This window comes from Hylaeus volcanicus, chromosome 3 (assembly GCF_026283585.1).
Source record: "Hylaeus volcanicus isolate JK05 chromosome 3, UHH_iyHylVolc1.0_haploid, whole genome shotgun sequence".
In the NCBI taxonomy this organism is placed as follows: Eukaryota; Metazoa; Arthropoda; class Insecta; order Hymenoptera; family Colletidae; genus Hylaeus; species Hylaeus volcanicus.
Window position 1 is genome coordinate 18664283 of NC_071978.1, and position 15417 is coordinate 18679699.

Below are 15417 nucleotides of genomic sequence, written 5' to 3' on the forward strand. Positions count from 1 at the left end.
CAACATTATCCTGTATGATAGTTTTCTTTGCATCGATTATGAAGAGTAAGAAAGTACGTGATCGTATCATTTAAGCAGTACGAACAGTATGCTTGGATTGGATTAATCTTTCTTAATCTTATACCAAGGAGTCATTCTAATTATTAATTATACAAAATATATATTTAATGTTCTCTTCAGCTGGCAAGGATTAAACAAAATATTAAAACTTAAACTCTACAATAATATATAGTACCACTAATCAAACAGAAATCCAACTAAATCCGTCGCTAATTACCAAGCAGTAGATACGACGAAAAATAAAATCATACAAAACAAAAAGTATTCAAATTGATCTTCAAAGAAATATTCAGACATTTTTCTCGATCGCGTCGCTTACGTAGAAGAAAGGCCTAGGGCATCTAGTTTCTTTGGAAACTCTATAACTCCTGGACAATATTTTCCTTTCGCTTTGTTTCCGATCTTTGACATTTGGTAGCATCTTTGATATGTCACAATTCCTCGAACATTTGCAGACGCTGTCGGTCTGAAAATATTTTGAACGTTTGCGTATCGACGTCAATTTCTTCTTCGTGTCGGAGATTTTCATAATCGGTCGTAATTTATTGGTAACGTTAAGCTGTTGATAGTATCGCGTATAATAAACGGCTTGTTTAAACGACACCAGAGCGCACTGCAGTATTAGCACAATTCAGTAGTAATTGCACCCATACTATGCAATTTATAGTGGTTATTTCGCGCGATACTTTGGGGGAGATTTCATATATTGCGATTGGGTTTTTCGTACCATTTTTTTTTTCAATTTTCGTCGACGCACAGAGACTTACGGGATCAACAGAGGAGATTACTCGAGAAGTTATAATTGCCTATATCGACTAACAAGTTTCTGAAAGGAATACACATTCATCATGAAACTAGGATCATTGAAATTCGTTTATCACTGTTCAAATATCCAATGTTCTTCTAACAAAAGAAATATAATCTTCCGATAACAATGACGTAATTTTACTCTATTCCTAAACAATAAACATTCTTTCGTAATAAACTATGTTAAAGAAATTTCAAGAAAACTTCATTCAGCTTCATACTATTTCTATCTATTGCTTCAGTAAACAATGTATACGAAGTTTAAATTAAAAAATATGAAACTATTTGAATTATATGAAATTTGTTTCAACACAGAAATATTTTTAGAAGACAGTTTTAAAATGTATTACAAGTACAATAATTCGACTCTTCTCTACTGAAGTTTGAGAAACGCTGACACAGGATGACGGGATAATTTCGATCTCTGACACTAAAGCTGGATGAATTCCTATCGATTGCGAAATTAAAGATCAGGTCGTAGTAAGACCGCGTAATCCTTGCGTTACCCTTCTTTAATCCATCATGGGCATTAACCCCTTCGTGGCGACTGCCGGGACTCTCGAACCTGTTGCTTTAAACAAGATGTACACTGAATAATGGATATTCCTAAGTAGTTCGAAGTCCGCTTAAACCGCCACGCTGGAAGCGTGTTTGCGCATTCACGGATAAATTCCATACCCGGTTAACTAACGCTAGAATATACTAATCGTGTAACGTGCTAATGGAGGGTTTCGTCGGACATCGTCACGCAAAATTAATGTAACACGAGAGTTCCGACAAATTTCTACGTTACTATTCTTGAAATGGCAAAAATATAATTTACACTATTTCTTTTTCTGTTTGGTATTCATTTATTTAATCAGTTTCTCTCGATAAAGGAGAGGATACGAACATTCACTTGTATACCATTGATATTATGTTCTCTTCTAAAATGATTATTTGTCTTGATAGTATTTTTAATATTTTTGAATTGAGGGATTGTAAGAACATTTATGTAAATATCAATAAGAATAAAGAAGATAGGAAATTTTATTAAATTTTCCGTTTACAATGTAATAGTTTTACCCGAAATTGATGGGTAAATATTAATTACAAAAACATTCAATATATACGAGAACCGTATATTGTTTGTTCTTTGCTTTAGTTACAAGTGCAATTGCGTTGAAAAACGTGCGATAAATTTAATGATTCGATTCTTATTGAATTTCTAAACTTGGATTTCTAAATTCTTCATTTGCACTTTGTAAACTTACGACGTGGCCTTATGATGCTTATTCAACATCCCTTTTATTTACAAGATATAAATAATAGATGTATACATACACAAACCCTAACCTTTGTATCACTTAATGCTAAATTAAAGAAGAAATAAACCTTGAATATATAATAATAAGCATCTCCCTTTGAACAATCAATTTAGCGAACCGTGAATCAGTTTTCAAATTATACTCTTACCGCTTATCGAAAAAGTAAATATAAAACTGAAAAGAAAAGCTTCATGAAACATCATTCCTGAAATCCATTGTAATTATTAAAATACATAATGTATTAATAAATGTATTTTTTAATTATTTTAATACCCCAGGACATCGAAACTCCTCTATAAAAAGAAAAATTATTTGTATACGCTTTTACGCCCTCTCGGATTAAAACGAACTCAAATTTACTCGTTTCGAAGTGGTAATACCCTTGATGGATTAAAATCGATTCGAACCCCGCGTATGATATTTTGCGTTATTAATTTTTCGGCTATACAGTGTGAAAAAAGACGGGAAATGGCAGTATTTTCTTGTTAACGTAAATCACAGAGATTGACGTTGCTGATTACATGTAATAGTGGATCTTGATGCAAACGAAAATGGCAGAGTGGTATTTCGCGTCGTTGATGAAACTGCAAAATTATTCCTGAAAGGATTTCGATGTTTTTGAAACACGATAATAACGCTATATTTGATGCTTACTGCGAAACTAATGGCACTTCAACGAAAACGAACAAATTTCTTCATTTCTAAACATTTTTGTAAAAGGTACTTAAACGTTGATGTTTACGTACATTTACTGCAAAATGTGGAAGCTAACATGATTGTCACTAACAACTTATAAACGATGAGTTGTCTTTTGTACCAAATGATCAGTTGTTCTGATCAATTACGAATAATTGTTCATTTTTCTCCAATCTTGTACTATCTACGAATTTTCAAAGTCACCTTTAATTGCTTCAATTAGGTGTTCAACTTTCCGTGCTAGGATTCTGAAGAACAGAAAATTTTAAAAAAAACTATTAAGATCAAATAAGATGCTTACAGAAAATTGCAATTACCTTTCATACAATCTGTGGTCGTCAATGGTTCGATAGGATCAGGAAATTCTCTTTAAAAGTCTTTTTTAATAACATTTCTTTCAACGACTTTAATTGACAAATTAAATTCAAACGAATAACTGCAATTCAGTTAGAAAATTGTTTTAATTAATTATATTCCTATTTTGATATTAGAAAATCAACTGACATTTTCTGAATCGTGTTGTTTTTGACATAATAGTATGATCAACAGGTAATTCTTGTGTATACCTAATGTATTTTTTAATACTATATTGTATTTTACTTGTCATCGTAATTTTTCTTCGGACATTTCTCTGTTGCAGAAGTATCGTTATAATTCAGACCTACACTTTTTATTTTACCGTTGGACGATGTTTTTTTGTTCTATTTCCCTTCTTCATAATATGCAAGTCCCCATACATATGTAGTTGTGTTTCGTCGGACGTCACTTAGTTATGTTATAAACTATGTACAGGTGCACGTTGGTTTTCTTCATACTCTATAGTTTCTAATATATGTATTTAGTATTATCACTAGTTTATAATGTATTTTTAATTATCTTATTATACATGCTGTTCACTTTAATTTTAAGGTATTTCGTATTACTAGTAATCATTTTACGGAAACTAACTAAAGCATCATTTACCTAAAGCAGCATGTTTTGCTGCTTTTATGTCCAAAACATATAAATTAGGGTCGCCTGTTTTAGATCGATTTCGATGTTTTCTAGAATCATAGTAGTTCTAACAAACAAAATAAAAAATCATTTTTACAGATAATCAGTGAAAACACTTTCGATTTGATTCTTTAAAACATTAAAACTTAAGAAACTTTCAGAAATTGAGCATGCTTACCCTGCTAGGTTGATCAGTGTATCAGTTGATTAGTATAACAGTAAAGGAAGAAACTAAACAGTTTCTGTTATTAATGAAGAAAATAAGTAATTGTATCGACACGTGTATGCGAACGGATACGAATTGGAACACAAATACAAATACATAAGTAACAAAATAAGTCATAAAAAGCGTAATCTGTGTATCAAAAACACAGTTTCTTGAAACTCTGATATTACTACACGTATACCATATACAACACGTGTTCCCTTAGTGTATGTTCTGAATTGTGGCTTCTAATCTTTATAGTTCACGTTATAAATAAAAATGGAGATAATTGTATACATGTTGATTATCAAATAACTGCACTGATAAGCATTATAATGTATATATTGTTATTCTTGACTCATAGATTCGATCTACCAAAATAGATTTACATGGATGTTACATTACTTAGTGGATTCAGAACACATAAACCTTAACACATTTTTAATTGCAATTTTTTGTTATTCAGAATTCCTTCGAAAAAGGTGAGCACTATTTAAAATGTTCAAAGTGACATTGAAAATTCGCTAACAATCAAAGCAGAAGGAAAGTGATTGTTGTTATACGTTTTATCTTCAAAACTACACAACTCTTGTATGAAACTTCGTTTTTAGAATGAATAGTGTAAAAATGAGCGAAGGTGATCATGTTCAGCATCTCAAACTACATATATCTTAGTCAAAAACGTATTAATATTTTCTTTTGTTCAAGGTTATACGTATGTACAATTCGAGCAGCTCTTTAGTCAATATAGACACCCTAGGAAACATTTAAACGTGAAACCTCGGTATACCTCGGAATACCTCGGTGCGTCGCTTTTTTTGTTTAATTGGTTTGTAATCGCGGATCCCTGGTTTAAGTTAATCTAGAGTTACGTCATCGAACCTGTTCGAGCACGAAATGTCACATTTGCTTTTCTCATTCAATATACAAATAGAAATGATGCAGGTACTATTTCAGTTTGTAATTAAAAATTCTGAATTCAAATAAGTAAAGTTTGTGTATTAAAATTACCCTGAATATACGGGGTGTCCTAAAACACTGACGTGTATTCACGTCACTTCAAATTCTATTCCTGGTTATGAAAAACTTATGAAAATCTTTTTATTTTATATACTATATATTTACAACATCGTGTAATTTTTATCTTCGACCTAATGATACAAATTTGCGATTTCTAGCTACAAAATTTTATTATTTTCGTTAGTACTCTGTATTAGAAACGTAAAATATCAGCCGGTCGCGAATGTGTTAATATAAAACGATTAATTTTAACGAAAAATCATCGAATAATCCAAAATCGGCACTTTGTAAAACTAGCATTCCTTCTCCCACATTTTCAGGAAGCGTCCGAAGCCGAAGCGTGCTGGTAATTTTCACAGTAATCAATTACCGATAGGAATGGACAAAAAACAGCGAGGAGGAAGCGTTTAATTCGGACGACTACCCTCTTTAATTACCTCAGGGCTCGTTGCTCTCGGGCTACGTTTGCGACTTTAATTACGGTGGAAGAGAGGAGACAGCCGCATTATGTCAAAATTAATCTTTATAGAACGTCCCTATTTTTTTTACCGCGCTCCCGTGGCGTGTTTCCCTCGCGTGAAAGCACGGACGGAGCTAAATAACGCGATAAAGAGCGCAACAAAAGTGCGTGAAACAGCGGAAGAGAAAATAGCCGTATGTAGCACCGCTCGGGCTTGATTTTACACGAGTATCCACCGAGAGAACACCGTCCCCGTAGGCGAGACAAAAGGGGAAAAAGTCGCATGCTTTCCCATGCGTAATTGGCACTCTCGTGAAAGGTACAAGCCCGTTTTCACAGGTGTCACACGCGCCGTGGAGACCTCCTCCAACCTGGCTTTTATTTCTCCAACGGAGACTGATTTACATGTTTCGATCTCGCGTCTTATCCAGGGAAAAGGGAGTTCGAAGAGGTTCGTTCGCAGTCTGTGATAGCGTTTTGCGTCGCTTTTTTGGCGTAGTCTTTTGAGTGTTTCGAGCATGGAGGAGGAAAGGAAAACTATTCGATAGGATTTCTCTTTGTTCCTCAAGTTACTCAATAAATTGTAAAGATTATTTCAGGAGTAAAATTCTTTGGCGGAGAAGAGAGTTTATTATTGTGGGGCAAAAGAAATTATAGTTTTCACAAAAATAATTGTAGATTAAATTTGGGATAGCCTTGGAGCTTTCCTGAACTTTTTATTGTTTATATGTAGATATAGGAAAATAGCTGGAGAGCAATGTGCAGATAATTCCAAAGTGCAGAGGGTTGAAGGGATGAATTATGTTTCTAATAGTAAAATGCTAAAAACGTATGGAGATTTGAAGGGAGCAAAAAACACTTTTCTTTAGTTGGATTTCGAAAAATCTCTCGAAAAAGTGACAAGAGATACAACAAAGAATAATTTTCTTCGAAGAGGACCACCCATTAATATAAGCAACCAAAATGTCGATAGAAAATCATTAAAAATTTTTATTCAATGACAAAATCTTTCTACTTCATCACTCCTACTACCAAAGTAACATTTTCTCCCTTCGCGCAGATAACAAACAAAAAGCAATTGCCACAGATTTTGTTTTAATTATACAATCTTCAAATTTCAATTTGCGACAACGTACAAAAACCGACTAGAACCGAACAATTCTTCAATCAGTTACATAAATAAAAAAGCTTCACGAGGAAGCATGTTATTGTCTCGTCGGGAACACGCGACAAAGTGAAAGAAAACTCGTCGAAATAAGAAGCGACCCGACGAGGGAGCCAACAAAGAAACCCTGTCCGAGGTTTCATCGAGACACAGAACGGGATCGAAGACGCTCGCAAATAATAATATTCCGTTCTTTAATATTCCTCCGTTCTTGACTTTCCCGCACTTTCGACTTCTAATTCTTTTTCGTTCCTTTGTGGAGGATCTCGTCGTGCAAGAGCATCCTCCGTACCGAACTCGACGTTTTAATCTCAAGTATCCAGATGGGATCCACGATTTCGTATATAAGAAACAGAACGACGAGCGAGACGGAGAAAGAAAAAGACTCGGCTAGGGGGGAAAAAGATAAAAGGGGGTGGGCGGAAAGAACACTTTGCAGACAGAATAAAAAGGGAAGTCTATGGGGAGGGAAAAGGAAAAGGGCGAAATCGATGGCAGAGACAATTTGTACTTGCATCGCTGTTTTTTGTCCTTTCACAGTTCGTTGGCGAGAAAAGGTTAACTTCGTGAACAGTCTACTCGAGAGACGAATTATGGAGAGGGTGTATTTACTTAGTAACGAAGAATTCGTAGCTAAGTTTGCGCCCTGATTAATTTATCGCGAAGCTAAAACTCCTTACGAGTTAATAATTCACCGACAGTTTAATTCGAGTTTGCGTCGAATAGTTCGCGTCTGAGGTGGGTTCTTCATTCAACGATCTTTATTTATTTTCCTTCCTAGTATTTCATAATGGAGAGGAATGATGGAGTAATGTATTTTTGCATCGTTAGGTTCGTTGAGATAAAGATTTCTATGTTCTTATATTTTTGATTTTATTTCTCTTCGTAGGTCGTTTGTGCTTTCTTGCTTACGATTCTCCACAAACGAGGTTTGGCTAAACATTAACGGAACTCTTTGACATTAATGACGAAAAATATGCTCGCAAATGTTAAGGAAAGCTTTACAATATAATTTGTTCTCACAGATTGTCAATGATACTTGCAGGACAAGAAGTAATTATTCAATTTCATTTTTCTATTTTCATTGAAAATAGTATTTTTTTTTTGTTGGTCGTTTCAATTATAATAATATGAACAAATGCTTGTATTTTTAGCAGCAATAAAATATTATTATCCTGAAAAATAAATTCTCTTTCAGAAAAACACCAGATGTTTGCAAATTTTTCAAGAATCTAAGAATAAAGGAATTAACTCATACGTTTTGCACTCTAGAATAAAATGAAACGCAATACAGGAGTATAAATATAAAGAAACAATTCATTCAACATGTGATTTGCCTTCTTCGCGTAAGTACAAGTATGAATCACTGGTTTCTTTTAAAACAGATGCAATTTTCAGCATAAAATTTTAATTTCTTCATGGGAATCTCAAACTAAAATGAACGCTTTAAAAGAAGGAAAAATATGTTTGCAAACATTAAGGAAAACCTCAAAATAAAAATCTACATTAACAAATTATCAATAAGACCTGCAGGATAAGAAAGAATTATTAAATTTCATTCTTCAATTTTTATCGACGATAAAATTGTTCTCGTAAATTGTTCAAATAAAAATTAAACGAAGTGCTGGTATTTTCAGTAATAAGAAGCCAAATGAATTACCTGCTCATTTGTTTTTCTTACCAAAAACACCAGCATCTATAAGTACTTCTAAGAATCCAAAGACAAAAGGTTTAATTGTTTTCCACACCCTAAAATAAAATAAAATACGATACAAGATACCCGTAAAGAAACAATGCATTCAACACGTGATTCTCGAAACGATTCATTAAACATCCACTTTACGACCACTCCGAGTCGCGTGAGCATTCTATTCGGCGGTAAAACTGATTACAAGGTTGATTTTAATCACTGAGATCGACTAGCGGGTTCAATCACGGGGATCGTCGGCGCGGGAAGCTCGAATTAAGGGAAAGACACTCGCGGGAGATGCCTCGTGGAACGTTTCATGCTCGAACTGGCTTGGCTTGCAGCGAAATTCGAGATCGTTGGCGCGGTCTCTGCGGCGACATTACGGCGTTATACAATATGTTACACTGAAAGCGATAGTCGTTGCACTTTGTGATTTGACCCTTTTCCTCGTCCTCCACGCCTCGTGCTCGTTGCTCGGTAGAAATTCATTTTCTATCCCACCGTCTCTCCCCTCCCATCTCGTTCGTCTTCATTTTTGGACACTGCGCTACACTGACTTGGCACGCGTAATTATTATTCTTAGTATTATTTATTTATTTATTTTCCTCCACTTCCTTTTTTTTTTCTTTAATACGACACTAACTACTCAGTCAATTTTCGCTTGTATTCATTGTATGCGTGTACATGTATGTGTCTGTGTTGGTATGTTTGCGTGTTTGTGCGTGGATCCTGTGGTTTCTCGTGTACGTGTGCCCGTGCTCCTTGTATCCGTATCGATTTCTAACTTCATTTAGTTCTCTGTTAGGTTTAAATCGAGTCCCTAATTACAGATGATCCGACCGCGAAAGCGTCCGTTTCCGGTTCCGCTTATCGAACGATCGTCACCGCGATCAGGGCGGCCATTAGCAGCAGTCCTGTCGTCGTGATGGTCAGGGCTGAATCTGGAAAGGAAATAGAAGTTTTCTGTTAGTTCAACCTTGATAGAAATTTGTATTTTGATTTAAAATGGTAACTTGATATTGTCGTTGTCATTTGAATGTAGAATTTTATTTTTTAGCTGGTGTCATGTTAGAGTAAATTAATTTATTGGTTGCTCGTTGTAAAATGAATATACTATATAGTAGCAAGTGAAAGTAACTTTTCCTTCTTAACCGACTTCGAAAAAGGAGGAGGTTATTCAATTCGACATGTATATTTTTTCTTTTGTATTCAAGTTATACAAATTTCTTAAGAACATGTACATGTATGCACGAGGTTCTTGAAGTACACTGAATATAAATATAAATGCGTAGTTACTGATAATAAAAGACAGGTGTAATGCAAAAATATTTTGTGAAGTACAGTTAGTAAAAATGAATCTCTGATGAATCTCTGTCCCAATAATAATAATAATGGCTTTAAAAACTACAAAACTAGGTAGAAAATCTTGCCATAATCATTTTGTTTATTCAAAATATTCTCCCTCAGCCGAAATACAATGATTTGCACGTTCAAAAAGTGCATCAATTGACTTTTTTTTATGTCCGTGATTGGAATGGTGTTGATATTGCTCGTCGTTATTCGTTGAATATCTTCAATTCATGCACAGCGGTTTCCTTTCATCGTCAAATGCAATTTAGAGACTAAAAATAATCGCAGGGAGCCAAATCGGGTAAATATAGGGGATGTTGACCCTTGACATCTTCTCATCGATCGTCAATCTTCACCGATTTTTTTTACTTTTTTCACCTTCTGAACGTGCAAATCGTTGTATTTCGGCCGAGGGAGAATATTTTGAATGAACAAAATGATTATGTCAAGATTTTCTAACTAGTTCTCTTATTCTTAAAGCCATCTGGTTATTTTTGGGACAGGGGTGTATGTCCGAAAACATATGCATAGATCCTATGTGGATTACAGCATTAATATTTTAAGTGAGTTTGTACTACAAAGACTAATGGTGGTTGCTATTGGGTATAACATCATAAATAATTTTCATTTAAAATCTAAACAATTTAATTCGTAAGTTTTGGGTAGCCCACGTGGAGTTCCGACATGAGAGTTGAGTGAGAGTTCAATGAACGAAAGTTCGTAGCGTTCAAAGTCCGGACGTGTAATTAGTTCTAATGGTATTAACATGGAACCATATCGAAGTGTCCTTTTTTCTCTATACCTGTGGACGTGGTAAAATTCAAGAAAATGAATTTTTTTTCTTGGGTACCACGACTCAAACTTAAACGATGAAAGTACTCTACGAAGGATCACCCCTCCAATCTTATTTTGGAAACTAGCAAAGTTTTTAACGAACACGAAATATATATTTTGGAAATGGAGTACCATGTATGTAATTATCTTTAAATTTTTCCTAGTCAATAGTATTATGTAATTAGGTTTATCTTCATACTTATTGTAATATCAGTAGCACATAATACTGAATTAAAATGTAAAAAAAATTCTTGTTCTAATTAGTAATGAGTACTACTACAGACAGACATATTTCAAGACCCCTCCTAAGGCCTCATCGTCAAGTTAAATGAAAGTTATTACTAGACAGAAATGAAAATTTGTGGTTCGAAGAGACATTGTCGAGTTATCAATAATTAGTAATTACCATTGAAAAAGCATATTATATGAATTTTAACAGCAATGCATACGTGCGTGTTATTATTCTCTCGTTCCTGTTTGAAAAAGCAGGCCATTAATATTCATTTTATTTTCGAATCCAAACATATGTATATTTATAGAGCAATCTGTAACGCATTAACGACCCATTATTTTAAAATACTGGAGATTGATAGCGTATTAGGTAAGCAAAATCATGACAGGGTGTACGTTTGACGTTTTCATGTTTTTACAACCATCTTCGGAATTGTATAGTTTAATTTAGAATATAATTATATTAATAATAAAGGAACAAGTGAAAAAATTTCAATTTCAATTTCATTTAGAGTAAATAAAGAATTTTTTTAGACATTCGGCTTGATAAGAAAAAAAGTATATGCTGTATACAACAAAGTTACACGTGGTTATAAATTTGAAAGGGGACATGATTTTATATGAGTTGAAGTTGCAATGTCAACGTTAATTTAAAAAAATAATTTGTTTGAATTTAGTGTAAAAGAAACGACATTACTTTCCAGTCTACCTAATATATTGTTATCACTTTAAAGTTATCCTTTCATAATAAAGATATTAGTGGACACTTCATAAAGAACATTCAGAATATATACAAGAAACAAATGTAGCACTATGAACAACTGGGAAAACAGTATATCTGTACTTAATAAGCTCAACGTTTCGACTAATTATTGGTCCTCTTCAAGTATACACGCCCTACGACATAGAAAACAATCGACTCATGAAGACTCAGACAATATGCAAAATAGTCCAAAAGTGTAAAAAATTACAAACCTCAACGAGCAAAGAAGAGAGTATAAACATAACCAGGGTTAATAATCATAGAATTAATGAATATAGGTAACGACATATAACCAAAAGAACAATAATTAAGCACTTCACGAATCCAAAGACAAAGGTTCAATCATTTTCAACACTCTAAAATAAAATCAAATGCAGTACAAGATGGGATTCAACACGTGATTCCCCAAATGGTTCATTGAACAAAAAAATTAAGAAAGATCAAACAAAAAAATTATCTTAACTTCATAACCAATTCCTCCTAGCCAGCGTTACCATTTTCCCTCTGCGAATTCACTTCACTCGCCCTGCCAAGCGACGCAAACGCCAGGAAAAATGCTTTCAGTCCCGTTGAGGGCTCCAGAAACACGAGATCCCGTGTACTCCCATCACGGTGCATTAAAAACGGGCCGAAAGCACCGAGAAAACGGGAAATTGCGGCGCGGGTCGCAACTCGCAACCGTAAAAATCGCGTCAGTAGCCCCGAAAGGCCTGATGCGCAATCAAGAAGTTCCCGCAGAAAATCTGCCGTTCGTTTCTACGGAAAGACAGACTGCGAAGGATCCTTCCGGCGAGACGAGAATTCAGCGGAAGGATAACCTTGGAAAAAAGGGGGGGGGGGCAGGGGCGGACAGACGATGAGGAAACAAGAGAATGGGGAAGTCAGAGTTGTTCTTCCGGCTGGCCTGCCCTATACTTTCAGCTATTACTCGCTCCGAAAGAGATGTATTCCGCTGGCTCTTCTTGGCCCCGCTCATCTCTAATTACAAATCAGAAACAACCCGGTTGGGTCGCCGCCCCAATCATCCCCCGAGCCTCCCCTCGTCGTTGTTTCCCCGTTCGTTCCACGGCCATGACCATCTTGCCCGATCCCAGCGCTGACGTTTTACTCCTTTCTTCTCGAATACCCGCGGGGATCTCGTCCTGGCGATTTTGCGCTGCGCTTTATATCTGCCGTTCTTTTGCTGTTCTGTTTTTCATCCTCGACTTTTGACGTCGGCTTTCGCGGCTACGCGGCAGCGGTCACTTTTTTCCCGCCAATCGAGCCGCGTCACGGCGGACCAAAATTTTTTACGAGTAATTCGGGCTGGTCTGTTCCGATGGACGCAGGATGTCCACTGGGTTATCTTTGTGGGTGTGCTCGGGTATATCCTGGGTGTTGATCGTGCTCGGGTATATTCTGGGTGTTGATCGTGCTTGTGTTCTTCGAAACACGTGGTTCGTATAGTTATTCAAAATTGTTGTTAGTCGATTGTATTTTATATTATATAACGTTGGTCCCTAGTACTTTAATACAGACGGTTTACGAGTGAGCTTTATTCCATAACATGAATAATATTTTATTTCTTTCATACAGGGTGTCCCGTGACTGGTGATACAAGCGAGTAGGGAGTGATTCTACGTGAAAAATTGAATCGAAAATGTAGAATAAAATTTCTTCATATGACGCTTTATTTTCGAGAAAGAGAAGTTCGAAAATTTTGTCGAGTACGAGTGCACTTGACCAGCTTGAGCTCGATGGATTTCATTGTATATCATCTCTACTCTTGTTCGTAAACGTTGCCGATGGATCGATGAACAGATTTCCAGAATTCGTCTAATTTATGAACTGTTGGAAGTGATGTCCACGTTGTTGCAAACATAACTGTGCTCTCCTTATGAAATTGCATCGAACGTATACTTTAATATATAAACTAGTAAGAAATTTCGCCTCTTGTATATATTTTGACTGTTCCTTATGAAGTATTTACTGATACTTTTATTTTGAGGTGAGTAGTTTAGAGTCATAATAATATATTGCAAAAGTAGCTAGCAATATATACTCCATGGTTGAATGTACATCTACTCATCTTTTTCATTTAACTTCCTAACCATAAACTAGATAAAGTTACATCAGAGTGGAGTTCCTTAAACAAATATGTAGTTACATATTTATACATATATTTACGTTGAGAAAATTCTAATAGGGAGATGAGTAGAGGAGGAGTATATTCATATTCATGTTTCAATTATAGAAAATATTCAAATACATGATATGTTCGATCAACTCGTTCGACACTATAGTCAACACATTGTTGATCAGCAATTTTGCACAGAGCGGTTTCATATCACTATTACGTAATTGACCTACTATTTAGTAATTGAATGTGAAATTAAAACAATCTAAATAAACTCCAATGAACTTTATAAACTTTAAAAAAGTATATTCTATTGTTAAAAAAGAATCAAAATCCGACAGGACTAAACTCGATGAGCAAAGCTTTTGCAATATTCTAAATCGCCCTGGGTTTCATCAATTAGAATAGATATTGTAAGTGCAAACACGAGTTTACTCCCGACCAGTCAACAAGGTTTGGACATGAAAACACGAGTTAACGTCACATGAAATCATCACCGCGACACCACTAGTTCGCATGCTCGCCACAGGTTAAAACAGTCACGGTGCTTCGCCCTGCCACGTAAAATACCGCTTCGATTACGTCGTTCAAGAGCAGTAGAGATTTAAAAAGGAAAAGAAATATCAACCACCGTCAGTGTATAAATGGTTCTCGACGGATCGGAACGATAACAGAAACGACGGTCGCCTTCACGAACGAACGGACGACGGAAAGGAAAACATTCGTATAGACGGTGTTCATCGGGAGTTTCCACAACCGCCTGCTCATTAATCGGGCCGTCGTTTCACGAGGGCGCGTCTCTCAGTCGGAAAAATTAATAATAGCTCGGACACCGGTATCGGAGCCGACTTCGGTCCGCTTCAGAATCGAAGTCAGATATCGAGTGGAGTCGGCACTATTGAAATCTGCCACGAATAGAAGAAGATCCGGCAAATGAGCACCGAAGGAAACAAAACCTTCGGACGGTTTCCCAGCGAAGTTGCGGTTTATCTGGCATTTCGTGGCTCGGCAGTGGCATTTAAATGACAGCGGCTCCGAACGTCGAGCCTGGGTCAGGCTTAGCGCCCTGGCAGAATTCCTCGAGGCCTCCGGCATTATTGGAATATTTCTTTCCGTCCCTCGCCTCTCCAGCTTCGACCATCTTTGTCCAGACTCGCCCTCGGTTCTCTTTCAGAACAGACAGTTCCGCACCCCCTTCGGTCCTCGATACAGCCCAGGCGTTCTCTCTCTCTTCTTCTCTCTTTTTCTCTGCAGGCGTGGTTTCTTTTTAAAAGGATTTGCATAATGGCAAAGTGTGAAAATCCGTTTTCTCCGCGGGCTCGATCCTGATAGTCCCGTGGAAGTAGGTAATTTCGCCCGTCGAGCAACGAACAGGGGTGAAAAAGGAGTGGCACGGATGAGGGAACGCGGGTATGCTGCAAGGACCGCGTTTCGCGAGCCTTCCACAACTTGATAAGTACTTTCAGTTCTTTGGTAGCCGGGGAACCTCGTTGTATCGAAGGTCGAACCGTTTCCCGGAGCGTCCTCGGGTAAATTCGTTTTCGAACTGCGAGAACCCCGAAGCCCCCGATATCGAGACCTTACCAACTGTCTCGCGCAGGAATCGTCGAAAGCTCGCCGAGTTTCTGAGGGACGCTTGCTGCGGCGAATTTTGAGCATGGTTCCATTATATACGGTTGTCCCGAAAATAACTACGTATTTTTGCTGTTAACAAATTGTT

At 36.3% G+C, this 15417-nt stretch overlaps 1 protein-coding gene across 1 annotated transcript in view; it reads right to left on the reverse strand.

The window, feature by feature from the left end:
- Window positions 1–3825: 3825 nt before the first annotated feature.
- Window positions 3826–15417, reverse strand: part of LOC128874191 (lachesin-like) — a 459577-nt gene continuing 447985 nt past the window's right edge. The window contains exon 11 of the mRNA XM_054118654.1: window positions 3826–9344. Coding sequence (XP_053974629.1) covers window positions 9271–9344 — 74 coding nt within the window. The 3' untranslated portion in view covers window positions 3826–9270. The remainder of the gene's footprint in view (window positions 9345–15417) is intronic.